The following is a 26,748-nucleotide window of genomic DNA, read 5'->3' as shown; positions in this document are numbered from 1 at the left end:
CTGGAATGCTGAGATGTGATTTTGATGCTGTTCAATAGCCACACTAAAGTCCTCAAAAATTCCTGACTATTATTATGACATTTATCCAAACACAAATGCTTTGGGGATTTGGGAGGAAATAGAAATATCTGGAGAAAACATTAACACACACGCAAATCATTGGGTAAATCGCAAAAAGAAACAAAAACGCGTTTGTGGCATTTTAGAAACTAAACTCACTTTAAAAAGTGATCATCCGTTGGCTAAAGCACAACCGGCAATGATTAACTTTGGCCTCTGCGGGTCAAACTTTGTACTATGTGCTCTCCCATAATTCCTCTGTGCTCTATTCAGACTGGGAGACCCAGAAACGGTGTGTGATTATCGGTGAGTGGAGTATTAACACTGATATGAAGTTAAACTTACACAGTTTGTATTTACAGGTGAATCTTGTGAACATTTATGAACCTGTTGGCGCACACCGCGTTGGAAAATGGCAACAAGGTCCTCTTCCCTGCGTATAGGAGTCGTAGGATTTGGGCATCTAGGTGTGAAATGCTCCAAAGAACTCACTGCCATATATGTGCATGAAGGTCTTGTACATGAATGTCCTTATATCTGAGGTTGCTACCTTCAATTTGTTTTGCTCTGCAGGACAGTACTTGGTGGAGAGAATCCTCAAGGATGGCGCCCCTCTAGGTTTAACATTGGCTTTTGTTTGGAACCGAAATCCTGAAAAACTCAAAGGCTTAATCCCAGATGATCTTGTATTGAGTAACCTGTCATCCTTTGCAGACAGGTGCCAACATTTTATAGTAGAAATGAATGCAAGTCATTTTGTCATCACAGATTTTCGGACATCAAGCACCAAAGCTCTGCAGCATCTAACTTTGTTTTTGAAATGTTCTACAGGCAATGTGATGTCATTGTCGAGGTGTGCCATCCACAGGTGGTGAAAGAATTCGGGGTCCACTTCCTGTCTCACTCACATTTTATGGTATGTTTTTCCAGAGATTTTCATCTGTTTGGCTAGTGGGTCCAAAATGGCTCCAAAAACATTCAGGTGACCATTGTCATAGCTTTGTGCTCCTCCTTTCTGCAGGTTGGCTCGCCCTCCGCCCTTGCTGATCACGAGCTGAACGCAAAACTTCATCAAGCGGCCCAGCTGAAAGGCCGGACTCTCTACGTCCCCAGTGGTGCGTTATGGGGAGGTCAAGACATCCAGAGGTTGAATGATAGCGGGGCCTTACAGGTATGCCCTACTTCTACATCATTATCATCAGTTGAATGAACTTCATCTTCATCTTCCTGGACATCTGCAGGCTCTGTTCATCAGAATGTCCAAGCATCCATCCTGCTTCCGGCTGACGGGAGATGTGCTGTCTGATTGGACAGAAGGTGAAGGCAGGCGAGTTTTGTTCAGGGGCTCGGTGGCAGAGTTGTGCCCCCTCGCTCCTAACAATGTCAACACCATGGCGGCGGCGGCGGTGGCTGCAGGGAAGCTCGGTTTTGATGGCGTTAAAGGAGAGATCGTGTCCGACACGGCGTGAGTGTCCTTCACGTAGTTTTTATGACAAAGCAGCCGGCCGCAGCGCTTGAAGTAATCACGCTTCTTCTCGGCAAAGGTTGAGAGACTATCACGTGGTGGAGGTGGAGGCGACAGGGCCTGACGGTTTTACGGTGCACACAGTGAGGAGGAATCCGGCCCGACTCGGCGCCGTAACCGGTAGTGCGACATACAACTCGTTTTGGAATAGTTTACTTGGTAAGTTTCCAGGTTCCTCAAGGTTCGGCGCAAACTTTCGTTTTTGATCAAATCATGCCGATCAAATCAGGAGTCACCAACCAGAAGATAACACAACATCTACATTCGCTTCAAAAAAAGGCTTTTACATTCCACCTGCATTGATAAATCATAGCGCACAAATTCTGCTTTCATTAAGACGAATTTGATCCCAGTTTATCAGTGTTCAGTATGTACAGTAAAAGACATTTAGAGTAATGGCAGAACGCAGCAAACTTACCTGCTATGGTGGCATGCCTGATGAAACTGCCGTTTTTGGATCCCATACGTTTGGCATGAAATCGTGACAAGGTTCTAGAATTGTTAACAAATAGCACAGGTGTGCTCATGAGTCACTGCAGGTATGTGCATGGCTCATAAGCGTGCTGTTATGCATAATCGACAAAAGCTTTATCAAACTACTTACTTCTTCTTGATAGTCACTCATCTGGTAGCAAAACAGTTGGTGAAGGCAACTCTTCCTGCACAATGAAACAATAATTTGTTACAGCACCCCAGCCTAAAGATAGAAACCTGAGATAGAACATGATGGCCCTTTGTGTGGCTGAAGAAACCCAGAAGAATATTCTCCATAGTTAATATGATGCATTACAGACCTATTAACGCAGGCTGTTTCATCCCAAGGACGGAATCTAGAAAAACAAACTCAGCCATTTTGGTTATACACTGCTTTGTAGAGAAGTCTGTGAAATTACATAAAACTGGGAGACATTATTGTGTATACCCACCACACCCCCCAAAAAAAAAATCTTTAAGGGTTCTTTAAATATGTACACCAAATATGAGTTGGGGTTCACCTCAAAGCAGATGTCTAAAATTTAAAACATTCCAAAATTGTGTGCCAAGAAAGTCAATACTGTGACAGTAACGGTACGTTTTCTTTCAAATTAAGAGCAAATGAATTGGAATGTGATGCAACATATTGATGCAACATTTATAGATAGAACTACAAAATCAAAACAATGAAAAAAAGTTGAGAACCACAGTCCTGGATGACTGAGAATTCAGACCTTTTCATAAATTTAAAAAGTGATTATTTAAAACCTGTTTTTTTTTTTTTCTTTTCAGTCTGCAAAGGTCACGGGGGCCGAGTGTATTTGTGCTGAAGCATGTCATGGCAAGCGTGCTGCAAATATCGGTGAACAGTACCAGAACCGGAAACCAATAAAACAAACAAGCAAAGAAGAAACAACCCTTTTTGTTTTGTAGACCTTTGACAAGTCCTCTGCGTTGAATCTTTATTGTAAGTTCACGTGGCGCAAGATCAAAAGAAATAAAACTCTCACAGGGAGTATACATACATCTTCTTGCAAAATACTTTTCCTGCTTCAACTTCCCAGCTCGGATTCTCAGTTCATTTCACACATGCAGAGTTGGAATCACTAAGACACATTCACTTTTTTCCCCCATCTCATCCCTTTTCCCCCCTCAATAATAAATACTTGTAAATATACAAGGAGTGTGAGGTGGTTCACAGTAATCATAGCAGAAAACATTTAAGGCTTGAAAGTAAAATTAAAACAAAGGTCCTCATTGTGAGAGGCCTAAGAGCTTTTTGGTGCTGTTGTTATTTTGTAAAAGGTGTGTTTTTAACTCTTTTTTTTTTTCCGTTTTGGGGGTTTATTGGAAACAAGGCATTTTGAAAGAAAAAGTGCTACAATTGCGCGTGAAACACAGCGTGATTGGGATACTTTCAATTCTCCTAATGGCTACTCACAGCAAACGACGTGACTGTTTACCGCACTCCAAAAACAGATAGGTTAAAAATAAAGGGACAAAAAAAAGGACCGGCCCAAGATTAGGGTCAATTTGTCCCAACTTTAAGGTTGTTTCATACAAAAACAAAAGTTTTGAGGATGTTTTGCACGTTTGTTTTTTGAGCAAAAGAGGATAAAATTGACCCAAGTATTGGGTCGTCTTTTTTCACCCATAATTGGTTCACTTTTAACCTAAGAGTTTTGAGCATGCAATTAGGAAGAGGGTGCTGCCTTCAAGTAGAAATATGATAGTAAAAAGGATTGTAATCTTCATGCCCTATTTAAAAAAAAAAAAACGACAAAAAAAACAGCAATTAACACTTTTATTCTAATCTAGTGTTAGTAAAATACAGCAATTGTGACTCTCACTCAGTCATGTGCTGCTTACCCTTCAAAATAAACCACATTGTCGCACTGCTCGTGTGACTGAAAGAATCCAAATTTACTAGTTTTGTTTTTTTTAATATTGAGGTACCCACAGGGAGGGAAGACACTGATTCACATCAATCTTGTTCTAAATTCTTGTTTTCTTAAATGTAGAATCGGCTCTCTTAAATATGCGGCGTTTATTAGCCATCCCAAATCTCCCAAGTGCTATTCAGCACGGTCTGGTGTGTTTCAGCGCATCAGTTTTTCTCACTTGCGACTCCGTTGCCATTCCCATTGGCCTTGTAGACGGCAGAAATCTTGTTTTTGAAAGGCAACGTGAAGGGCTGGCGAATGTTCACTCTGTCCTTTTCTGCCTCCAGATCTTCGTCATAGCGTTCGTCGTCTTCATCGTTGTCCTCAACATCGCTGTGGTGGGGGGAGGAGTGTCGGGAGAGGGAAGGGGAGGGTGGCACGGAGGCTGGACGGGGGTAACGAAAACCTGACGTCTGAGGGGAAAAAAGGAAGGGTTCATCAGAGGATTTACGGTGCATCCGGGAAGTATTCACAGCGCTTCACTTTTTCCAGTCATGTTATGTTCTTTCTCCAAACTAGTAGATACGTTTCTTAGCTCAAAAGTCAACACACAATACCCCACCATGATAATGTCATGTTGAAGATAATGCCAAAAGCTTAGCATAGCAACCTTTAGGCAGTTCTGCCCTTTCTTCTTTGCAGTAATTCTCAGGATCCATCATATTGGATGTCCATAGACATTTTCAGGTCTCTCTAGAGATGTTCAATCAGATCCAAGTCTGGGGTTTGGCTTGGCCACTTCAGCAGATCTTGAGATCTTGGCTTCCCTGCTGAATAATGAACCTTCACCCAGTCTGAAGTCAAGAGTGCTCTGGAGCAGGTTTTCATCCAGGATATGTCCATATACAGTACTGCTGCATACATTTCCCTTCTATCCTGACTAGTCTGCCAGATCCTGCTGCAGAAAAACATCCCCATAGCATGATGCTGCCTCCACCATGCTTCACTATGGGGAGGGTATTTGCCTGGTTTCCTCCAAAGATGACGCCTGGGATTCACACCGAAGAGTTCAAGATCAAGAAGTTCAAGAATTTTATTCTCATGGTCTGAGAGTCATTCTGGTGCCCTTTGGCATATTTCAGATGAGCTGCCATGTTCCTTTTACTAAGACGTGGCTTTTGTCTGGCCACTCTACCATACAGGCCTGATTGCTGGATTGCTTTTGAGCTCCATGGCAAAGGATGTGAATATTTATTATGTAAAAATGATTTCTTAGATTTAAAATAAATCAAAAGTTCCACATAAACTTTTTACATTGTCATAATGGGGTATTTGTGTGTATAATTTTGAAGTAAGAGATGAATTGAACACAATTTGGAAAGAGACAGGAAATTGGCAAACTATGGAAAAGAATGAAGTCCTGTGAATACATTCTGGAAGCACTGTAGGATGGGATAGCCTACTAAAAAAATGAATCATATGAGTTAACTTACTGTGGTGGGATCATGAGGTTCATACAGGAAGGTGTCAGGGAAGGCTTTAGCCAGGGCCATGTGACGTGCAGCCACATAATACTGATGAGACAAAAACATAAGATTGGTTTCAAAATATACACATGAAGAAAAAGACTTAAGCTTTCTAGCTGGACTCGTACCCTGCCCAGGTATCTCCAGTCCAGGAGGTCACTTAGACGCTCTGTGCGGTTCCTCTGGATGATCCTCTGTCGCCGGCTCTGCTTGCAGAACTGGAAGAGGAAGGACGTGAGCTGGTTGCACGACTCGTCCACCCCTCGATACCGCCGGTCTAGGATGTAAATCCCTGCAAAGGGGGGAAAAAGTGTGAGAAGGAGCAAATCTCGCTTTCTTGTCTTGTTTTGAATCATTCTGAGGCTAAAATAGAAAAAAGAAACCCACCATATGCTGAGGGATCTGCTATGTGCTCCTCCATGAAACAACCAAAGCCTGACAGGTTTGTTGAGATGGACGGAATCCCCATGACAGTGCACTCGGCTAAAAATGACAAAGCCGTGTTTACATTTTCATTTCGAATAGTAGCATCCTGCCATTATGTGTGATTTGAACCTGGTGTGTAGCCCCAAGGTTCATAGTAAGAGGGGAAGACGCCCAGGTGGCAACCTCTTACAAACTCCTCGTAATCCATTGGAAGCAGAGGAGAGGTGGAGGACAGGAACTCGGGATGGAAAATAATCTGGATGGAAAGATGAGAAAAAACCTTAAAGCACATCCGTGTCTTCAAAACAGACTTAGCGGTTAAATTTAAGTACTGGCGAAACACTGAAGCAAAAGTGGATCGTTGATGTCTATAACCATCAATGGTAGTGAATGAGTTACAGTTTTCTTTAATTTAATATGTTCTGTGAGCCCTCACTAGTTGAAATATGGCTTTTTGATTAATACAGTATTTGTAGAATATGTCTTAAGCCCACACACGCTCAAAGAGTAGCCATTTTGTTATTGACCATTGACCAGGGTTGCATTGAACATAGAACATTTTGAAGTCGACTTCCCCTTTAAACCGTGGATGTACCTGTTTAACATAGATTAAGATGAAATTTGATTTTACAAACAATATCAAACCAACTTCTTTTCATGTTGACTTGCACAAGCTAATGAGATACAAAATAACAAATATCAAATTTCCATCCATTCATTTCCTTCTTTGCTCATGCTGGTCATGGTCACAAGGAGCTGGCTTCAGTTCATAAGATGACTACACCCTGGCCTGGAGTGTTTGCCGATCAACCACGGTGTACATAAAAAAAAATTAAAAAAAATCACAGATTACATGAGAATAAAACCTAAGATGTCTGCGATGAAGTCACGCAAATAGCAACTTGACAGTGAAAATTGGATGGCACATTCCAGTTCCTCATTATTTCCACCAACTAAGCACCCTGAAGTTCAAATCTTGTCCTGTAGGTGACAGTAGTTTACATCAAAAAGCGGATGCACTAAGCATTCAATTCTTTAACAATCTCAGCTACGAGGCCAAGAACTGATCCGATGTGACCAAAAGTCAATGGGTTTTAAAGCAATTTCTATACAAAATGTAAAAACAGTTTATTTCATTTATGTGCAATTTTTCTTACTAACAAACAACGGCGACTCAAACATGCCTCAATTCAATGCACTTGATAAAATGATGGTCGCTCTGATGGAATCTAAAAGTACTGAAAATTATCAACCAATGCAACAGCAGATTTTTTGATACAGATTGTGTAGTGGACATTAATGGATTGTGCAGGTGGGCGACCAGTACATGATTTCCCTCTGGGCGAGGTCAACTAAACATACCTTTACACGGTCAGCAGAGCTATTGAAAAGGCCGATGCGGCGCACAGAGTTGAGAATGGGGTCGCCGCTGTCCTCCAGCATGTTATGAGTGCAGACCGGAGGCTGGCATTGTCTTTGAGTGGCGAAGATGGCACGCTTCATGATGGTGAAATCTTCTTTATCCAGCATCTTTGACACATCTGGCAGCTGTCCACTATTGACAATGGATACTAACTTGCAAAACGATCTATTTAAAGCCACTACACGTGGATCATAACAAAACAGGAAGAGGTCAACTTACACTAGCAGAGACTCGTAAAGTTTCTTTCCGAAGCGCTCCTTCACTGTTTGAGCCGTATCCCTGTTCGTGAAAACAGAAAAGTACAATCAGAATTCATGTGTAAAGCTTTTACATATAAGTACTAGCAAAACACGTTTTAATGAATCAATTATTCCTATCCTGAAGTTGTAATAGCCTTGTGTCCCAATACATTTGTTCATACAGTAGAGACAATGCAAAACTGCAGCCTCACCAAAGTTGCTTCCTGACCGCTTGACCCTTTAAAGTCTCCACGTTGAAGTTGTTTGTCCGAGCGGGCATGATGAAAAAGGCAATGACGGTCACGTCGCTGTGATTGACCTGCGAGAAAAATGTCACAAAATATGCTCATTTGTTTCAAATTGAGAGATGGATAAACGAGTATGCCGCCTACACACTCACTCTTAGCAGATAGTTGAGCCTGGCTAATGACTCCAAGAAGATATCAGCGCCTTTGTTGGAGAATTCATATCTTCCAGCAATGAAAAGGAACAAACACTTGTCCAGGTTGAAGTCAAGGTGCCTGATGGCCATGATAAACCAATATTGCCAGTCACATGACTTCAGTAAACACATCAATGCAATCTCAATTTAGATCACCGCGGGACACAAAAATGTTTTTGATGTGTGTGCCGTTAAGTGTCTGACCCGTAAAAGTGTCCCCTGACAAATTCCTGGATGCGATTCTTGCTCTGAGCATGGAGGTTCTGAAACTCGTGCACGGCTGAGAACTTCTTTACGTTGAGTCCATTCGGAGTGACAATGTCTGTGTGGGGTGTGAGGATTCAATTATAAAATGCATTAAATGAAATTAACAGGTTAAAACACATTGACACACAACTTGCTCTATTGTCAAGGACGTTTGTAGCATCTCAGCACACCTGGTTTCCTTTTGAGCAGGTTTTCTGCCTCAATAGCTGTTATCTGAGACACAGTAGTGAAGACGTGTGCACAGTGGGCAGCCGCTCGCTCCAAACAATAGCGGTGGTAGATCTGTCGGTCGCCTGCTTCCTTGTCCACGTTGAACTGAAATATACGCACGTGGTAAGGCACTGACCGACCACAAACAAGCTTTGGGACCCCCGCAAAGGCCAACTTCAAAATAAAACTACAGTGACCCCCCCCTACTTTGCTGTTAATGGGGGATGTCAACCCCCCGCGAAGTCTGAAACCCGCGAAGTACGGTATCAGTTCCTAGATTTCTATGTATGCCCCAATATAGCTGCAGTAACCATAAACAACCTTTTTTGTGTATTTTATTTCCTTTCTCCTATTATTTAACATTACATTATCATTATTAACATTATTGTATATTCGTTAAATAACTAATATTACTTATATTTGTTCTCAGGACGGGTTATCTGCAGCAAGACTCCGGTGAGAGAGTACGCAAGTCATCACGTTAAATTTCACATTTATTTTGGCTCATGTATGGTGTGTCATGTAGTATCTGTTGAATAATAAATCAACAACAATGTTAAAGTCAGTAAACTAACATATAAACTTTAATCTATGAATTTACTGTATTTTTAGCCGACATTAGCGGGTTAGCAACAACTAACAACAACTACTAACTATAAAGTGCAACCTCTACACAAACGAACACATAAACAGAATAAACACTCATCGCTTCCTAAAAAAAGGCAGTAGCGTGCGTTATCAACATAAATGCTAATAAACTATAGATATGAGTTGACGTTGCCATTCACTACGTCACCGTAACGAGCAGAATGACAGAGAACGTAAAACAGGAAACGGAAATGCAACGCGACCCGACAAATTAAAAGCATATATTTCAAAATAAGATAACAAACGTCACGAACTCTAACGTTTGAAGAATTCTTAACATAGTTATTAACTAATATTACTTAGTTATTTGATTAATACAATACTGCATAATGTACTTTTTTGCTTTTTTCCAAATTGTTTTCCATTTTTGCGCATTTTTTAAATTATTTTTTATTTTGAAATATTTTAAATTTTTCCTGGAAAAACCCGCAAAGTAGGAGGGATCACTGTATATTGACTCTGAATCCTCACTCTTGTGAATCTCTCATCCACAGGTGAACACACGCAAACACAAACCTCTGAAAGTTTGTTGTAGAAGTCGACATTTCCCGCGCACAGGTAGCGTCCGAGGAGCGTGGCGTGAGTGGTGAAGATGGTTGCTATGGGCAACTGCCTCTGTCTACACAACACCAAGCCCAGGCCGGCCAACCACTCGTGGAAATGGGCCACCACGTGAGGCGTCTCGTCACACTGGGCCGCATACTGCGCAAAAAGAGCGCTACTGAGAAACGTCTTCAAATGTTTTATGTGTGGAATCGAGCGGGAATCTGACCTCTCCTAGGAGCCAAGATGTCAGAAAGCCAAATAGGACGGCGTCGTTGGCCTCGCGATCGAACCATGGCACACCGATGCCACAGAGGTCCCACAGTTCGCTCTTCCAGGTGTCCAGAGACCAAGCAGTGAAGCCCACGTCGATGAGAATCACATAAGGGCTCCCTTCAATCAGCCAGCGACCAAAGTAGACCTGTCGAAAGATGTTCCACATGCGGTCAGTGAACATTAGCGACTCGTTTGGTTGCGAGTTTGATTTGATGAAGTTTACTGTCAAAATAAGCAAAGGAAATTGTGTTTTTAAAAAAAAGCACAGAAATTTGCATCTGCTTGGCATAATGCTAACAAACAATGCAAAAAAAAACAAACGAACATGCTAGCTATAGGCATAAATAACTGTGGTGTATTTGATTGTAACCATTTTCATTTAAGGCACTGGAAGAGGTTATTGTGTTTCCATATATGTCATTGGAGAAAGATGAGTTTAAGTGTTTTGAGTTACAAGCTTGGTCACAAAATGGATTAAACTTGTATTTCAAGGCACTATTGTACAGTAATTGTACAGTTTTTTTTGTATTTTGAAGACAGGCATAGTTTTTGTTTTACAACCCCATATCTCTACATAGTAGGTAAGATATGGCAATAATAATGAAGTATATAATGATTCCTTATTTGAGAAATCCTTGGTTTTGTAAATAATACCTGTTTTCAATATTTTTCTTTTAATTGGTTGAATATGTTTTGCATCTATTAAAACGCAGAGAAATTGGATTTTCTTTACTCTATTGTAATTGAGTCTAAAATAGTCTTGCTTTTTGTGCGCAAGAAGATTGTGACCCTACTGACATGAAAGAACATCTAAAGAACAAAGATGACCTTCACCGAGACTCGCTGAGGTTTGTCCACTTTAGTGGGACGGGGGCTTAAACTCTATGGCGGAGGGAATAGTTTATTTACACGCTGTTGTTTTGCTTTTAAACAGAACAGAAACAAACTGAAATGGAAACCCCCTTTTGGACTCCTATTTAATCCTGGCATTCAAATCACAACTGCCAAGTGGTACTACACAGGCCTATTTAAAAAGACCCCTTTAAATGAACCCACTAGAGAATTGCAAAGCACAAAGCCCGTGTTTAATGATGTGCGCGTGCGTTCAAGTGACGGGAATGTCATACCACCTCTAACCTTTGCGAGGAAATGTCACGGGACTTTAGAAGCATGATCTGGGGACGGAAGGTCGTGCGCCCACACTCTAAGATCGCTCCCAGTACAGTAAGTGAGTGGGCCCAGTTCTCCGGCGGGACATGGAGTTCTAATTTAGGCGCGTGTTTGTTGTGCATGTGGTGATATTTTACCTTACACCCGCTGGAGTTCATCTTGTCGATGGTTCTCCTGAGCGCGGGGTTTGTGGGCTCGATGAGCTCCACCTGCGTGCGCACGTTGCTCTCCACGTAAGGACCCACCAGGAAATAGTTCTCCCCCCATTCCTCTGACGTCAGGCGGGCTTTGGTCTGGATGACCGTGTAGATGCCTCCGACTGCGCGCGCGCGCCACCAAAACGCGTCAACCGTCGCGTGTGTGCCAGCTTCCCTACAATCACGCCAAAGCGCTTACCTTTGTTGGCCACCTCCCAGGCGATTTCAAAAAGTACCGCGTCCTCCAAATCAAAATCCTCGTCCCATTCCTCCAGCCCAGAAAGGGACGTGACGGACAAGCTGCGAGCCAGCGGCATACTGGGAAAACACACAAACGCGGCAACTGAAGGGAATGCAAAATATTGATAAATCTGATAAAATCTGATATTAAAAACATTAATTGTGCAAGGAAAATAATTTAGTTGTAAAATTTAGTAGAAAAATAATAATTTAACTGGTGAACATTAACTGTGACAGCAACAGAGACCAAAAGATCCTCAATTTTGGACTAACTCCAGGAATGATTCAAAAATTCCTCGCCAATGTGCTACTTTTTTCCTGCCAGGGATGAACACTATGCAATTGAATGCAAGAGGAAAACTATTTTGTTGGCAAAGAGGGATTTATCCATATCTTATTTATTCTATTTACTGTGCATATTATTAATATGCAACATCATAGCTAAAGGCATTGGATTCTATACTGTTCGAGTGCGCTTAGTTCAAAATACTTCTAACCGCATATTTTTCTACATTTTTCAATTAAATATATGCTGTAACTTCATGATACACAGCAAGCATTCAATGCCAGCCAACAACTGCCAGAATTTTCTGGCGTGAGCAATCCCTAGCAAGACAATCTAGAATGCTCAAATCAGGATTGACTTGGGTGCATTTGAAAGTTCATCTGTGCTAATTGATGACAAACCAGTTCGCTTGTGAAATAGAAAATGTTTGTCAAGAGATAATGACAACTTAAACACAAAATTTCATTGCCCTTGAGGATTTACCTCAACTGACAAGAGGAACTTAAGTCAATACTTGGGGTGGAAAGAATTTGAATACTCCAGTTAGTGAATCATTGGCAGCGCGGGGAGTACACCGTGGATCTAGAGGGTTATAATCAAAGCAATTTATCTTATCGCTGTCTCCTTCCAAAGATGTGAAATTTTAATTCTGTCTACATGAGTTGCTATGAACCTGAGTGCTAATTTTTTTCTCAAATACTGTGCCAGTATCAGTACTGTCTCTTTCCATCCAAGCATTTTCTGCATCCCTTATCCTCACAAGAGTCACAGGTGAGCTGGAGCTAATTCAAGCTGATTTTGGGCGAGAGGCCAGACACCCCTTGGAGAGGATGCCAGCCAGTCACAGGGCATATAAACAAAACAACCATTCACTGTAGCTGAATACCACAAAAAAATGCAAAAGCGATATCCATGACACCTTTTTGGATCATGAAGAACAAATCAATTGTGCAATCCACACTGTTGTGAACCAGCAATTAAACCAGGAAGTAATAGTGGTGCCTGGGCTCTATTGATCAATATTTAGTTCAAGGATGGGCAAACGCACACTTAGAGTGGTCTATGATTAATTTTGGAGGATAACAACTTTATTGTGGTGATGCGATTTTACATTGTAATGTTTCAGCGGGCATCACAACGTCAAAACATAAGGCTTGTACTTCACCACCAGAGAAAAAGAGAGCGCAAGTCCGCCAACGATATTCGGTGAAGAAAATTGTGCAAAATATGAAGCAGATATGTTCATCGATTTCAAACAAACAAAAACCTGCCCGGTTGGTTTAGAGGCGCTATCAGCTATGAAAGAGTTCAACCTGAGTCGCCACGGCAAGCATTGATCTCAACAGTACAAAAATAGCAACCCCTCGTTCCTGCACACACACACAAACTGATAAGTTTGTTTGAAGTGGATGATAAGTTACTAAATTTGTCTCCTCCAAAAACATGGATATATCTAACGCATTATTAGTGTGACAAACTCGTTTGGTGGCTTAACTGGGCAAGCCGATGTTGTGCCAGATGGCTAGCACATCCGCGATGCAGACGGGATGAACTTTACTTCCCTATATTTTGATGTACAAGTGACTAATATATTTAGGAATTTTGAATGACCTTACGACTGCAAATAACTAAATTAAAATGTTTTAGTGGTCATCTTTTATTTTAAAAAATGGGGCTTTTTCTTTAAATGACAGAGAAAGAAAATTCATATGCTACAGATTGATTTAATCAATTAGTTGAAAAGTAAACAAAATGATTTTTTTTGCTGTTATTATTGGTTTGCTGTTTTGTTTACCGGTTTTGTACAGACGTTTAAAAGAGAGCCCTTGGTAGGGGGAGGGAAAAAACAGTAGTTTGCATCAAAGCCTTTGTAGTTGAAGAGTGTATTTTTTTTTTTTTTATATAAGTCTGAGCATTTTACTTGGCTGGCGGTGAATAAGTTAACGAATTCACTGATAGTGACACCTATGGGAATAATACATTTAACTGGGTAAGCAGTGAATGACTTAAGATACTCTTCTGTACATGAATGAAAAAAAAAAAAGACCAATGCACATTTTTAGTTCTTTTTGTTCAATGGCATTTTTGTCATAGATTTAGTTAGCACCATCCTGTGCAGCCCACATGATGAAAAATGTGCCCCTCCCCCACTCCATCGTATAAGTCGCCCATGGCTGTTGTAGTTGATTCATTGCTAAACCACTAACGTAATAGTGATCTTAGACGATTGCACAGGAGAGGGGGTGTGCATCCGAGTAAAGGTAAAAGCTCAACTACAGTCTGTTTTCCCTTTAGTGTTCATTGCGCAATTTAGGGCCACCATTGTGTCTGTGTGTGCATGTTTGTGCGTGAGAGTCTTTTATAGAGCTACTTTGGGAAAGTTGCCACAACAAGCCCTTTGACCATCTCAGATTGTATATAGAGCAATGCTGCGAACACATAAACAACCACCTCAACCTCCACCATAATGGGCGTTCTCAGTGTTTTTTTTTTTTTTTAATCTATATCTGAATGCTACATATCCCCAAATGGGTTCTACACAAACTAGAAATGAAAGTTTAAAAAGTAGACCTATCTACATTGGTGTTGTCATATCATGAAGAAAGCTCCTAAACTCCTGACACTGACAACACAACTTTGCGTTTAGTTCCTGCTTGCACAAACGGTGCAACCTGGGGAACAGACAGTGAAAATAAGAAGTGCTTAGCAGTCCCACGAAGAGACTGGATCAAGTACAAACCTGATTTACTTTTAGTGGGATGCCAAATGTGAATTTTTCCTAATGTGAAGTTGGGACATGTTTGGCACAAACACAAATGGGTGCTTAAAGTTGGGAGTTGATCTAAAATTACTAATAAATTGTGCTGGGCTGACAGCACTAAACAAAGAAGACAAATGAGTAAATAGACTCTGTGTAGTCTAGTTGTTGAACATGATCTCATACAAACTTACCTTTAAATAGATGCTTTCAGTCATCTTTAGGGTCACATTAGTGGCATGGGAGGGGGTTATATATTTAAAAAGCGAATAGAAACCAAAATTGCTAAATTTCACAGTGAATGTTTGATTCAAACTAAATAACTGATTACAACCTTTCTAAGGTTAAAATTGTAACGGAGGTGCAAAAACTATTCAATGTGAACAGTGTCTTGTTTTGAATAAAGGGATTGAGATGTATTTAGATTGAATTCGTCGCTTAAACGATTGTCAAAATAATTGTTAGTTGCAGCCCTTGTATGTCCTTTAACTGTCAGGGTGAGAGTACTACCACAGTGACAAGCGTTGAAATTAGCATAGCCACAATGTTTTTTTTTAAATGGGTGCATAGGAGAACATCCCAGAAACGCTCAAATGAACCACCACCATCTCTCTCGTCAACATCATTCTCGTGCCCTTGTCCACTTGTTGTCCACTAGTTTTCATTACTGGCAACATGGGGCCTACATGCAATAATAATAAAAATCCCAGCTATGTTTTCACGCCCAACATATACATACAAGCACAGAACTAAATAACTCCAGCAGCAGCCTTGTCAGCGTTGACGTGAACGTACTGCACGCATAAAGCGCCTTTGATGGAGAGAACGTGGCGACTCCCACTGATTGCAAACCCGCTGCGGAATAACGCAAAGGACACAGTGCATTCGGACAAGGAAGTATTTCACCGTCGTTCATTTGCTCATTCGAAAGATGTCTACTCACCCTTCGGCTTGAACTTCAAGTGGTCGGGCCACACATTGCCAGCTGTCGCCTTCAATCGAGGGGGGAAAACAGTGGGCAAAGGGGGCGGTAGTTTTGGTTAAATGTCATTCGCTCACATTGGCTACGTGCGTTTGCACACGTCAGGGATGAGCCGTGTGATACGACACTGCACTGGGTCCGTGAACGCACCGCCTCTAGTTATTTTACATTATTTATGAACAGCACTTCCATTGGCTCCGAGCTCGCTGTCTCCGCCTCTTCGCGTGACGTAGTTAGGAGGTGGCAATTGCGAACCTAAGGCAAATTTTTGCACATTATGAACGTCAACAAAGCATTCATTTCTACACTGTGCACATGACAATCAACAGTTTGACTTGACTTGTTTTAACCAGTGATTTATGTTAACTTCTAAAAAATAGCGTTAATTTTTCAGTCTCGAGTAATAACATCCCGGATCAATTTGACCACGTTTTATGTGATTATCCAAAAGCTTCAGTTTTATTTTTGTGTGTGTGTAATCCTGCTAACTAGTAAATTCTGAGATTCTTATTTTTCTCCCTCAGGAAGAACAATAATGTGCGTTTTGCTTCCTCATCAAAAAAGTTGCAAAAATGTCAAAAAGTATTAGAAGAAAATTGCATACAAATGCCATTTAAGCCGAGCAGAGGTAACTAAAAAACTACCACCAAAAAGTTAAATACAACTGAACCGTATCTAGGTGCTGCAATTTACTGGTATCCAGATTCTTCCCTGCCTCTCATCCAAAAATCATCTGGTACTGGTTGCAAATTGAATGGTAAACCCCAGAGATTCTTTAGTCTAACACTAAAGGGAGCTCATTCACACTGTAGTCACTGACTAGATGGTTTACGCTTTAATGTAACAAAAGTAATTTTGCCTAAAATTAGCGATCTTAATGTAATCATACAATGTGATAATAACAGCAAATACAAGCAGGGCACACAGGCATGTAGAGTGCTGTGAAAAAGTAATTGGCCCCTGAACCTAATAGCAGGTTGTGCCACAATTGGCAGCGTTACCTGAAATCAAACATTTGCAGTGGGTCCACCTGACATAACAAATAATATCTGGAGAACAAGAAGTAGGACTTTTTGTGCTGTAGGAAGTTTTTGTTCTTCCTACTTCCTTTGAACATGTAAACTGTGCTGAAGCATGAAACATGATCCTTTTTTTTTATTTTTGTAACGCATGTATGTTCAATAAATCACATCAATGGATAAAACAAATCCACTACATCTCGAACTCATTGCTGCAGAGGTTTTGTAGTGATTTGAAGTGTAATATAAATAAAGTTGAAATAATAGTTGGCACTTATTTAAAACGGGTCAAAAATGTTAGGAAAAACATGAATTCGCAAAAAAACGTCGGGATTACTGTACATGTATTGTTGTTAGGGGTGGTCACGTTCCTCTTAGACAACATGAATGTGTTCCCTCGTCAAAGTCCGTCACAGCGTCCACTTGAGGCACCTAGTTTCCCGGTGTGTCACCAAACACTTGACGCAGCAATAGCGCCCCCCGCAGGTCGTGCAAGTGTAGTTGGACGGGAAGCCGCACACGCAGCAGAAATGGCGAGGAGGGAGCGAGGAGGGAGGGGCCAGCGCCGAAAGGTAGTTGGGTTCCGGCTTGTCCGCCAAGTTCTCCTCCTCGAGAAGCGCCGTGAAGTTTTTTCTGAAGCGCAATTTGAAGTGGTCGCCACGCGTTTTTCGCTTCTTCTTCTCGGGCTCCTCCGTTTCGCTGAAAGCGGGTAGGCGGGCGGTCGGACCTGGCGGTGGGAGTGAGCTCAGAGGGTCGTCCTGGAAGTTGTCTTTCTCCAGAGCCTCGAGCTGCCGACTCAACCTCCTCTGGCGGGTGGCGTCGTCCAGAACCCTTCGCTGGCCCGCCTCCACGCGAGCCGAAGTCTTCTTGTCCAGCACCATGTCGATTCCTTGTTTGCGGATGTTGACCCCACAAAGACTGTACAAACTTCCGGTGTTGCAGATTTTGACCAATAGAAATTGTGGCTGGGTGACGCTGTGTGCCATAGGTTGCGTTTCAGAATTCGGTATCAAGAGCAAAGAAGAGCTGTTACGTCAATAGTTACATTAAAAGTGGATTATTAACACATTTTTTCAATAAAATATTCTATCACTTTTTCAAAAGGTTGTAGTTTGAAAATTGTTAACGTTAAAGGCTGTAACAGTTGCTTGGTGTAAGATCGTTATTTTGGCAATTAAAGGGTTAAACGTGACTGACGCCAAAATGCAGCCATCATTCATTGCCTATGTACAACTTTGAAACATTAATTTTAAACGTATCTACCGACATAAGCAGTAAGTGCAATTTTTTTGCTGCTAAACTATCATAAAACACTTTTTAAAATCATAAAACACAAGACCCCGCCTATCCATGGCGACACTTCCTGTTTGCAACCTTGGGGACGGGCCTACAAACCGGAAGTTGGTTTCCGCGCTCTCCACACTGAATTAAAGAAGAGTGGCGGGAGTTGTTGTCAAGGGGGAGACGTTGGGAAAAAGTAAGTGAACTCTCATCGATTTGCTCAATGTTTTACCAGAAACACAGCAGCTGGCAGCAGCACCAGAAAGTCGTCTGCAAACATTTGGTTGGATCGATGAAAGAGCGACACTAACGGAGCTTGTTATTTAGCTTCTCCATGTGTAGCATGCGTTTGTATTTTGGAACGGAAATGCGTAAGAACTGAAACGAGACAGTCGTCTTGTGATCATAATTTCTTTACGCTAAATGATTAGAAATGTTGACTCAAATTATATACACAGTCTACAAAGTGGATTGTGTAGTTAACCTGGCTTGCAGTTGTTGTGTGTCTCCATTGTGGAGATTATAAAACATGCTGCTAGAGAGATCTTTCATTAAATCTATCACATAGGTTTATTCTTGGCAATATTTTATCGGAATCTTGGATGTCAGTTTAGTAAACTGTAATTACAGCTAGTTTCCCAATTCCTTTAAAATGCACCTGAACTATAAAATAATAGTCAATAACCCTCCTGCAGGCGTATTTCCCCCCTAATAACACACTATACTTATAAATAATGAGGATATATGTCATCTTGTGCTTGAATTGGGTTTTTTTTTGTCTGTCATTGATGCAGCCAGTGTTCAAATGAGGGTTTTTCTTTTTCAGTTGCAGTCATGGAATTTAAAAGACGTAACGGTGCACCAGGTGGCCTTTCCCAGGCCAAACGCAGCAAGACGGCCGGTGAATGGGAGGACAGTCCCTCCCACTTTGAAGAGGAATTGTCCATGTTTGATGATGTGGACATGGATTCAGAGGAGTTGGAGGGGCAAGCAGGGCACGACGTTATTCCCGTTGGTATGTAAGAATGATCGGAATTGAAAGTTCAATGAGGTGCCGTTGTTAAATTAACAGCTAGAATCTTTTTGTGGCAGGTGACCTCTTTTCGGCAGACCTTAACCCTCGCTGGCGGAGGCCCCATGCTCCTTCTCTGGATCCATCCTCTGATTCTTTGGTGTTTCAACAGATTGATCTGGACTATTATACAGGTAACGCTTATAAGAGAGGATTTGCAGAAATGGAGAAGCTGATGCTGATTGCTAAGATAACATGAAATGCAGAGTGATTTACAGTGAATTCTTTTGTTATACAGGAGCAGCTATGGCAGGTATGCCCGGTCAGTCACATGGAAAAGTCCCCATCATTCGGATGTTTGGGGTGACAGACAATGGAAACAGCGTGTGCTGTCACATTCACGGTTTTGCACCTTATTTTTATGTCCCGGCCCCAAATGGTATGCACATACTTATATCTCTCTTTTTAAATTTGTTTATATTTACGGGAAATTCTTTCCACTCTAAAATGCGTTCTTGGGTCCCTTTTGAAAAGGTTTCACCCCGGATTACTTGGGTGACTTTAAAAGAGAACTCAACTCGGCTGTGTTGAAGGACATGCGCTCCAACAAAGACAACATTTCGGTGACCGTGCTAGCTGTGGACATCACCCGCAAAGAAAGTGAGGATGTGAAGGACGCACGTTCGGATTTTTGACAATGCATCAGCCCTCATCGTTTTTTTGTTCTCACTTTCTCCAGATATGTATGGTTACCACGGCAAACAAAGCACGGATTTCCTGCGGATAACAATGGCAGTGCCTCGTCTAATTGCCCCCGCCAAGCGGCTGCTGGAACAGGGCTTGAAGTTTGGACCTTTTCCTATCCACTCTTACCAAGCCTTTGAAGCCAATATAGATTTTGAAATAAGGTGTGTTTTTATATTTTATTGTATCGTATGGGACAGCGCTTTGCCCTTGTTGTTACTTTGTTCGCTTTGCAGTTCTGAAGTTCAGTGTTTCGTGTTGCCAGATTCATGGTGGACTGTGATGTGGTTGGATGCTGCTGGATTGAACTTCCCAAAGGCCAGTACAGAGTCCGTGAGGAAAAGAGTACAATGGATACAGATTCTAAGCATCCAGGCAAGGTGAGTTCACTTGTCGTGGTATGTTCATTTATTTGCAGATTATGAACAAATATATAAAAAGCAAGAAATACGGGATAATAAAGCCTCGCCTAAAGAAACATCTGAGTTATAGATTAAGAAATATTACTATCAATGCGGTCTACGCATCAGCTAACATATTTTCCCAGTAGCTAAATAATTGTTGGAAAATGTTTGCGGTAAATTTGAACCAATGGACTTTAATTTAAAAAATAAATGGAAATATTTGAAGAGTATTTAGAAAAAAAATAGCTAGTGCTACAATTTTCTAAAGAAATGTGAGTGAAGTTGAATATTTTGGGTAGGTAAAATGTGAATACCTCAAACTATAATATATCATTTGACACCTAAATGGATGTACTTCTATGCTAATTTCCCTAATGATCCCCCAAAATTTTGTAACATTATTACAAACAAAACTAACATCCTCGTTCACAGTAAGTTTAACTTAATTTCTTCAGCATTAATATGCATTTTCATTGAATCTATATTAAAACATGCTTACAAAGGCGCTGCAGCGCATATTACTGTATATTAGATGTAATAAATGACTTTTTTTTTTTGTCTGTTAGGAGTCCTTGTGTCAGTACGAGGTGGATGTGGCATGGACCGACTTGATAAGTCACCCAGCAGAAGGAGAGTGGCAGAGGATTGCGCCGCTTCGTGTCCTCAGCTTTGACATCGAATGCGCCGGAAGAAAAGGTACTGGCAAACGTAAAAGTACTGAATCAATTCCTGTACCAGCTGTAGATAAAAGTACAGACTATGAAATTCACATTGTGGGAGGGTTGTGAACTGGCAAAAAAAAAAATGCTAATTTAGCTAACGATCGCAAAAGTACACCTGACTTCTTGTATGCTTTGTCGGATTAGGCTGAGAACTTCTGATTGTCAAAAGCTAGAAACATACTGAGGTACGGTAATAAGGTCAATCTTTGACTTGGTCTTTGTTGCTTCCCGTCCCTCCCGGGTTGTGAAAAGGCCTCTTCAGATTTTAAGCTACGTTCTCTTGTCCATTACCCCTTGACAGGAATCTTCCCAGAAGCTGACAAGGACCCAGTCATTCAGATAGCGTCCATGGTGCAGCGACAGGGCGAGACGGAGCCCTTCATTCGTACTGTGTTCACGCTTCAGACTTGCGCCAGCATCGTGGGCTCTCAGATTTTGTGCTTCACTCAAGAGAAGCAGCTTCTGCAGGCAAGCGCTCTACCCCTTCAATTTGGATGATACGTTATGCGGCAATTACAATTTTTAACAGTCTCAAAACCTTTTTTGTCTGGGCAGAGCTGGGCCGAGTTTTTAAGAACGGTAGATGCAGACATCATCACGGGATACAACATTCAAAACTTTGACTTTCCCTACCTGCTCAACAGGGCTGCTGCTTTAAAGGTTTGATGCATCATTCGTTGCACTTGAATGCCTCATCGCTGCACGTCCTACCTCAGTGCCGTAATGAACTGTCATCTGCGCGCAGGTCAATCTGTTTCCATATTTGGGCCGTGTGAGGGGGATCAAGTCAGTGTTGCGAGAATTAAACTTCCAAAGTAAGCAGATGGGCCGCAGAGAGAACAAGGTCATCAACATGGAGGGGCGTGTTCAATTTGATCTGCTGCAGGTCAGTGCGGACTTCTCGCACCGCTAGGGCTGGCTATCGATGTAGATTTCCAAAATGGATTCGCTTCACAAGGGCCAGATCCGAGTCACTTTGATTTTGGATTCATCATTTATCCTTTGGGGTGTTCCCAATCCCCCCCACCCAGTCTTTCACTGCATGTAACACATTCTTCAGTCCAGAACTTGGGTGTTTTTGAAAAGAGCTGTTTATATGTGTAATTTTCTCTCAATATACTGTCTGCTTGTCAGGTTCTCCTCAGGGACTACAAACTCCGCTCCTACACACTAAATGCTGTGAGTTTCCACTTTCTGCAAGAGCAGAAGGAGGACGTGCAGCACTCCATCATCACCGATCTTCAGGTAACACACACACACCCACTAGCTTATTTGAACCTACTTTAACCTCCGTTGCGCTAACTGAAAATGCTCCCAACCAATTTTAGAACGGCAACGAGCAGACCCGGCGACGTTTGGCCGTGTACTGCCTGAAAGACGCTTATCTGCCGCTGCGGCTGCTGCAGAAGCTGATGTGCGTGATCAATTACATGGAGATGGCTAGAGTGACTGGAGTGCCTCTTACTTATCTGCTGTCCAGAGGTCAGCAAATTAAAGTCGTTTCCCAGCTGCTGCGACAGGTAAGACGCGCTCTCAATATTTAATGCTCCGTCAAATATGATATATAAGTAAGATGATAAGCTCCTGCTTCACAGTAGACCGCTTACAATCTCGGGTGAAAATAAAAATGGATCTGTTTTCTTGTTTAGGCTGCCAAACAGGACCTGGTGATGCCTGTTGTGAGGTCACAGGGAGGAGAAGATTACACTGGGGCCACGGTTATTGAGCCAGAAAAAGGGTACGCGCTTGCATCTGCTATAAGCGCTTGTGCTGTTGCAGTGTTTACGCTACATATATAATTTAGCACAGGCACAAACAGCAGAGATGACTCGCCATGATGAAGTGCTCGAGTACAAAAATAAATCAAAAATCAGTAATATTATCTGTATTATTTTGCACCACATGCTACAGAGTTTTGAGCGTCACATAATAATTAGTCTGAAACTCTGGATTATTTTAATGATTTTTTTTTAAATTAAATAGATTTCATGAACAATGAAAAAGCGGACGTTTACATAAAAACGAAACGAATGAAAAGAAGGTTGAATGGATATGATACTTTCTGAAACCCTTTTAACATTTTTATTCCACATTTCAATAACACAATCATCAATACTCCCATTACGATTTTTTTTTTTCACTTTTACTCTCGCCGGTACTGTCAAGACTAATGGTTAATTTATTAACTGATTAACTATATGACTTTTAGGCCATTTCGCGAAAAGAATCACCCTCTGTTGGAAGCGCTTAAGACTTTACTAGGCACAGTGGACGTTTTCAGCCAATAGTGGAGAGTAAAATGGCAGAAAGCATCTGTAACCGACATTGCTTTTATTCTAATGTTAACCTAAATTTCACAAATTGCATCAAAATGTTTAAATTTGTCAGAAAAATGGAAGTTTTCTAAAAATTCTAGAGGAAACACTGTTATCTAAGTGCAAGTCTATTTGTTGCCCCGCTTTCAGCTATTACAGTGTTCCCATCGCCACCTTGGATTTTTCATCCTTGTATCCGTCCATCATGATGGCGCACAACCTGTGCTACACCACCTTGCTGCAGAAAGGAGCAGCAGATAAACTGGAGTGAGTTTGTTTGCTTACTTGTCAAAACTTGACTCCGGAAACGGGACGACGCAGGCCCAGGTACCGAGTCTTAATCGGTGGTCTTCGGGATGTAGGTTGTCGCCAGCAGACTTCATCAAGACTCCCACCGGTGATCATTTTGTGAAGAGTTCTGTGAGGAAAGGCCTCCTACCTGAAATCCTGGAGAACTTGCTGTCTGCCAGAAAGAGGTTTGAATCATGACCCTTAATGGCCAAGAAAAAAAAAAAAAAAATCATGCCCTTTCACCAGATTTCCGCAATGTGTATTGACCCGGTCTGTCCACAGGGCTAAAGCGGAGCTGAAGAGAGAAACGGACCCTTTTAAGAAGCAGGTGCTGGACGGCCGCCAGCTGGCCCTCAAAATTAGCGCAAACTCTGTCTACGGCTTCACGGGGGCTCAGGTGGGCAAACTGCCCTGCCTGGAGATCTCCCAGGTAAGTACGCCTTTTTGCACCACCCTCAAACATTTTGCAGAACATTGATTTCTTCCTTAAATGTAGCCCCTTCTTGCTTTTTTTTTTCAGCACACATGGAGTCAAAGTGATCGAAATGAGCAATGTTAGAGACAGGAAATGGGAAAATAATGAAAATGCGTCTGTGTTGTAAATTAGAGTCTGCTTTCATACTACAAATCAATGTCACATCATAAAATGTTTACGTGATGGGCAAAAAGAAACGATTTAACAACGCTTTGTTGTTAGGTTCAACTGAAATTGTTTTAAGTGTGATACATATTAGATAGGCCTCAAATAACATTAATATCCTGTTTTGGATTCCGACTAAAGCGTTTCTCCTGAAGTCCCCCTAAACTTGGATGCGGACTTAAAGAGGAAATGAAAGGCGTGTGCGTGCCGTTTGGACTGAGGAATGACACATTTACTTTCTTTTTCTTTTTTGTCATTAACATTGTAGAGCGTGACCGGGTTTGGAAGGCAGATGATTGAGGAAACCAAACGATTGGTGGAATCCAAGTACGTGATTTCCAATGGTTACCAAGCAGATGCCAAGGTGATGAACTTGGATCTTCAAATTTCCTGCACTTCTTCTTTTTTTTTTTTTTCTTTTAAACACTGCCATACTTGTGTCTTCACATACGACCATATGAGATTGTTTAACTTCGTGTCTTCGACCTCAAAGGTGATCTATGGAGACACGGACTCTGTCATGGTAAAGCTGGGTGTTGCCACGGTGCAGGAGGCCATGAATATCGGAAAGGAGGCGGCTGAGTGGGTGTCTTCCCATTTTGTAGCCCCCATCAAATTGGAATTTGAAAAGGTAAACGTCATTAAGTGGCCACACCTGATTGAGATCAAACAACTGCTGTCCCTAAATGAATTAAGCATGATATCTTACGTCAATCTTTTTACCAGGTGTACTTTCCTTACCTGCTGATCAATAAGAAGCGCTATGCCGGCCTCTACTTCTCCTCCAACGCAGACACGCATGATAAAATGGACTGTAAAGGAATTGAGACAGTTCGCAGAGACAATTGCCCCCTGGTGGCCAATCTTATTAACACTTGCCTGCAGAAAATCCTCATTGACAGGTGCGTTCAAAACCCAGTTTGGAGTTTTTTTTAGTTTTTTTTTTTTTTTTTTAAGGAATGGGCACATGTTGACCTGGTGTTGTGTGCCCTTAGGGATCCCCAGGGTGCAGTGGCTCACGCCAAAGAGGTGATTTCCGACCTCCTGTGCAACCGCATCGACATCAGCCAGTTAGTCATTACCAAGGAGCTGACGCGCACGGCACAGGAATACGCCGGCAAGCAAGCACACGTGGAGCTGGCTGAGAGGTCTTTCAAACTTTTTACCTGACCTTTTTTTCCCCCAAGTGCGCTTTGCACGTGACGCATGAGAAGGCAGTCCAATTGTGCAGCTATTTATATTCGATCGATACGAAAGTCGATTTTCCTAAATGAGGAGGCGTCGTGTGTAATTGCCAGGATGAAGAAGCGAGACGCGGGCAGCGCTCCCAACCTGGGAGACCGAGTTCCTTATGTCATCGTGAAGGCCGCCAAGGGAGCGGCGGCGTACATGAAGTCGGAGGTCTGTCCTCTGTCAACTTTTCCTTATGCCTTGATTATCCCGGTAATCAAATTTACAATTGATTTTTTGATTCCGCGCCATACGTTAGGACCCCATCTACGTGCTGGAAAATAACATCCCCATCGACACGCAACACTACCTGGACCAGCAGCTGTCTAAGCCCCTGTTGAGAATATTCGAGCCCATTTTAGGAGAGACCAAGGCAGAAAGCGTACTCCTCAGTCAGTGATTTTTTTTTTGTTTTTCCTCGCCTGTTTTCCCCATCCCCCCCGCTACTATTTGGATTCTGATACATTTTCTTTCAGAGGGCGACCACACGCGCTGTAAAACGGTCCTGACGTCAAAGGTCGGCGGCCTCATGGCGTTTGCGCAGAAGAGGAGCACTTGTATTGGCTGCAAGGCCGTGCTCAAGACCGACGGTATGTGGATTTTGATGAGTCCGTGAGTTTTTGCATTAAACACTCCTGACAGTTGAAGAAATATATGCTTAATAAAGAAGTCATTTTTTGTCCAGTTAGGTGAAATTGGATGATTTGCATCAGTAATTTAGCATCAGCAGTGTAGCCATTAATGATCGGTTGTCCATTGCAGCTGCTGTGTGTGATTTCTGTAAGAAAAAGGAGTCCGAGCTGTACCAAAAAGAGGTAGGTCCTCACTTTCACGTAGCCCATCTCACCGATGCTCCGCTCGGTGCTTTCATAATTTGTGTTAAAATTTGCAGATTTTCCATTTAAACACCCTGGAGGAGCGTTTTTCTCGTTTGTGGACTCAGTGTCAACGTTGCCAAGGCTCCCTCCACGAAGAAGTCCTGTGCACCAGGTGCGTCATTTACATCGTATGCTAAAGTGATGCTTGGTCTTCCGTTAAATAAAGCGTCCCGCTGTGCTCCTCTTTAGCCGTGACTGCCCCATCTTCTACATGAGGAAGAAGGTTCAAAAAGATCTGGACGATCAGAGCAAGCTGGTGTCTCGTTTCGGTTGGTGACACGATCTACTTCAGTTCTCATCCAGATTTGTTAAAATCACTATTTTTGTGCGTGTTTGAAAAGAAGAAATGCCTTTTTTTGTATTTTGTTATATGAATAAAATATAAAAATGTTCTCACCTTGGTCTTACATTTTTTATATAACATTCAGACCTTAATTTAAATAGTAGACGCTAAGGGCATTAAACATAACTCAAAACATAAACACAATGCAATGAGAACATATAAAGCGTTGTTGGTCGAGATGTACACCCTATAGGTGTCAAATTTAGCCCATGTAAACTGTCAAGTGGACATGTTTTTTTTTTTTTCAAAGAAATTCTCAAGGTTTTTTTTATCCCAAAGTCATACACAACTAGC

At 41.9% G+C, this 26,748-nt stretch overlaps 4 protein-coding genes across 5 annotated transcripts; 2 read left to right on the top strand and 2 right to left on the bottom strand.

Moving 5' to 3' along the window:
* The first annotated feature begins 217 nt into the window (after positions 1-217).
* Positions 218-3,299, top strand: aspdh (aspartate dehydrogenase domain containing). Of its 2 annotated transcripts, none has more exons than XM_088437577.1 (8): positions 218-352; positions 423-527; positions 634-778; positions 892-976; positions 1,082-1,231; positions 1,302-1,525; positions 1,605-1,744; positions 2,852-3,299. In XM_088437577.1, the coding sequence occupies exons 2-8, from the start codon at positions 473-475 to the stop codon at positions 2,887-2,889; spliced, it is 837 nt and encodes a 278-aa protein (XP_088293703.1). In that variant the 5' UTR covers positions 218-352; positions 423-472; the 3' UTR covers positions 2,890-3,299. The 2 variants fall into 2 exon arrangements, with proteins under 2 accessions (XP_088293703.1, XP_088293704.1); XM_088437578.1 differs by having other exon boundaries at positions 315-366.
* On the bottom strand, positions 3,008-15,683 carry gys1 (glycogen synthase 1 (muscle)). The gene is made up of 16 exons (XM_088437576.1): positions 15,537-15,683; positions 11,509-11,627; positions 11,250-11,431; positions 9,896-10,087; positions 9,640-9,825; positions 8,436-8,580; positions 8,203-8,320; positions 7,957-8,077; positions 7,769-7,875; positions 7,537-7,596; positions 7,257-7,449; positions 6,024-6,150; positions 5,856-5,951; positions 5,597-5,760; positions 5,436-5,516; positions 3,008-4,415 (listed from the first exon to the last, which is right to left on the bottom strand). The coding sequence occupies exons 2-16, from the start codon at positions 11,624-11,626 to the stop codon at positions 4,167-4,169; spliced, it is 2,139 nt and encodes a 712-aa protein (XP_088293702.1). The 5' UTR covers position 11,627; positions 15,537-15,683; the 3' UTR covers positions 3,008-4,166.
* A 1,032-nt stretch (positions 15,684-16,715) lies between these two features.
* znhit1 (zinc finger, HIT-type containing 1) lies at positions 16,716-17,532 on the bottom strand. Its single transcript, XM_088437418.1, has one exon. It carries the CDS (start codon positions 17,473-17,475, stop codon positions 17,005-17,007), a length of 471 nt encoding a protein of 156 aa, XP_088293544.1. The 5' UTR covers positions 17,476-17,532; the 3' UTR covers positions 16,716-17,004.
* A 469-nt stretch (positions 17,533-18,001) lies between these two features.
* On the top strand, positions 18,002-26,481 carry pold1 (polymerase (DNA directed), delta 1, catalytic subunit). Its single transcript, XM_088437031.1, has 27 exons — positions 18,002-18,071; positions 18,702-18,890; positions 18,968-19,081; positions 19,186-19,326; positions 19,422-19,547; positions 19,627-19,795; positions 19,897-20,011; positions 20,602-20,731; positions 21,059-21,225; positions 21,313-21,417; positions 21,503-21,643; positions 21,892-22,002; positions 22,086-22,277; positions 22,407-22,495; positions 23,223-23,339; positions 23,435-23,548; positions 23,646-23,793; positions 24,272-24,367; positions 24,497-24,634; positions 24,730-24,905; positions 24,999-25,151; positions 25,302-25,404; positions 25,493-25,625; positions 25,710-25,823; positions 25,996-26,048; positions 26,126-26,223; positions 26,301-26,481. The coding sequence occupies exons 2-27, from the start codon at positions 18,710-18,712 to the stop codon at positions 26,386-26,388; spliced, it is 3,312 nt and encodes a 1,103-aa protein (XP_088293157.1). The 5' UTR covers positions 18,002-18,071; positions 18,702-18,709; the 3' UTR covers positions 26,389-26,481.
* Positions 26,482-26,748: the final 267 nt, after the last annotated feature.

Source organism: Hippichthys cyanospilos, chromosome 16, assembly GCF_059441005.1.
Source record: "Hippichthys cyanospilos isolate Australia breed blue-spotted pipefish chromosome 16, RoL_Hcya_1.0, whole genome shotgun sequence".
Taxonomy (NCBI): Eukaryota; Metazoa; Chordata; class Actinopteri; order Syngnathiformes; family Syngnathidae; genus Hippichthys; species Hippichthys cyanospilos.
This window is presented reverse-complemented; position numbering and strand designations above follow the sequence as displayed.

Bases quoted from the DNA above. Each gene is read 5' to 3' on its own strand.
- aspdh (XM_088437577.1), top strand. From the start codon at position 473: ATGGCAACAAGGTCCTCTTCCCTGCGTATAGGAGTCGTAGGATTTGGG. The intron at 779-891 runs GTGCCAACATTT...AATGTTCTACAG, and splicing joins CTGTCATCCTTTGCAGACAG to GCAATGTGATGTCATTGTCG. The intron at 1,526-1,604 runs GTGAGTGTCCTT...TTCTCGGCAAAG, and splicing joins GAGATCGTGTCCGACACGGC to GTTGAGAGACTATCACGTGG.
- gys1 (XM_088437576.1), bottom strand. From the start codon at position 11,626: ATGCCGCTGGCTCGCAGCTTGTCCGTCACGTCCCTTTCTGGGCTGGAG. The intron at 11,432-11,508 runs GTAAGCGCTTTG...GCGCGCGCGCAG, and splicing joins CTGGGAGGTGGCCAACAAAG to TCGGAGGCATCTACACGGTC. The intron at 7,597-7,768 runs GTGAGGCTGCAG...TTTCACGAACAG, and splicing joins GCGGTCAGGAAGCAACTTTG to GGATACGGCTCAAACAGTGA.
- znhit1 (XM_088437418.1), bottom strand. From the start codon at position 17,475: ATGGTGCTGGACAAGAAGACTTCGGCTCGCGTGGAGGCGGGCCAGCGA.
- pold1 (XM_088437031.1), top strand. From the start codon at position 18,710: ATGGAATTTAAAAGACGTAACGGTGCACCAGGTGGCCTTTCCCAGGCC. The intron at 19,796-19,896 runs GTGTGTTTTTAT...TCGTGTTGCCAG, and splicing joins AATATAGATTTTGAAATAAG to ATTCATGGTGGACTGTGATG. The intron at 26,049-26,125 runs GTAGGTCCTCAC...TAAAATTTGCAG, and splicing joins CCGAGCTGTACCAAAAAGAG to ATTTTCCATTTAAACACCCT.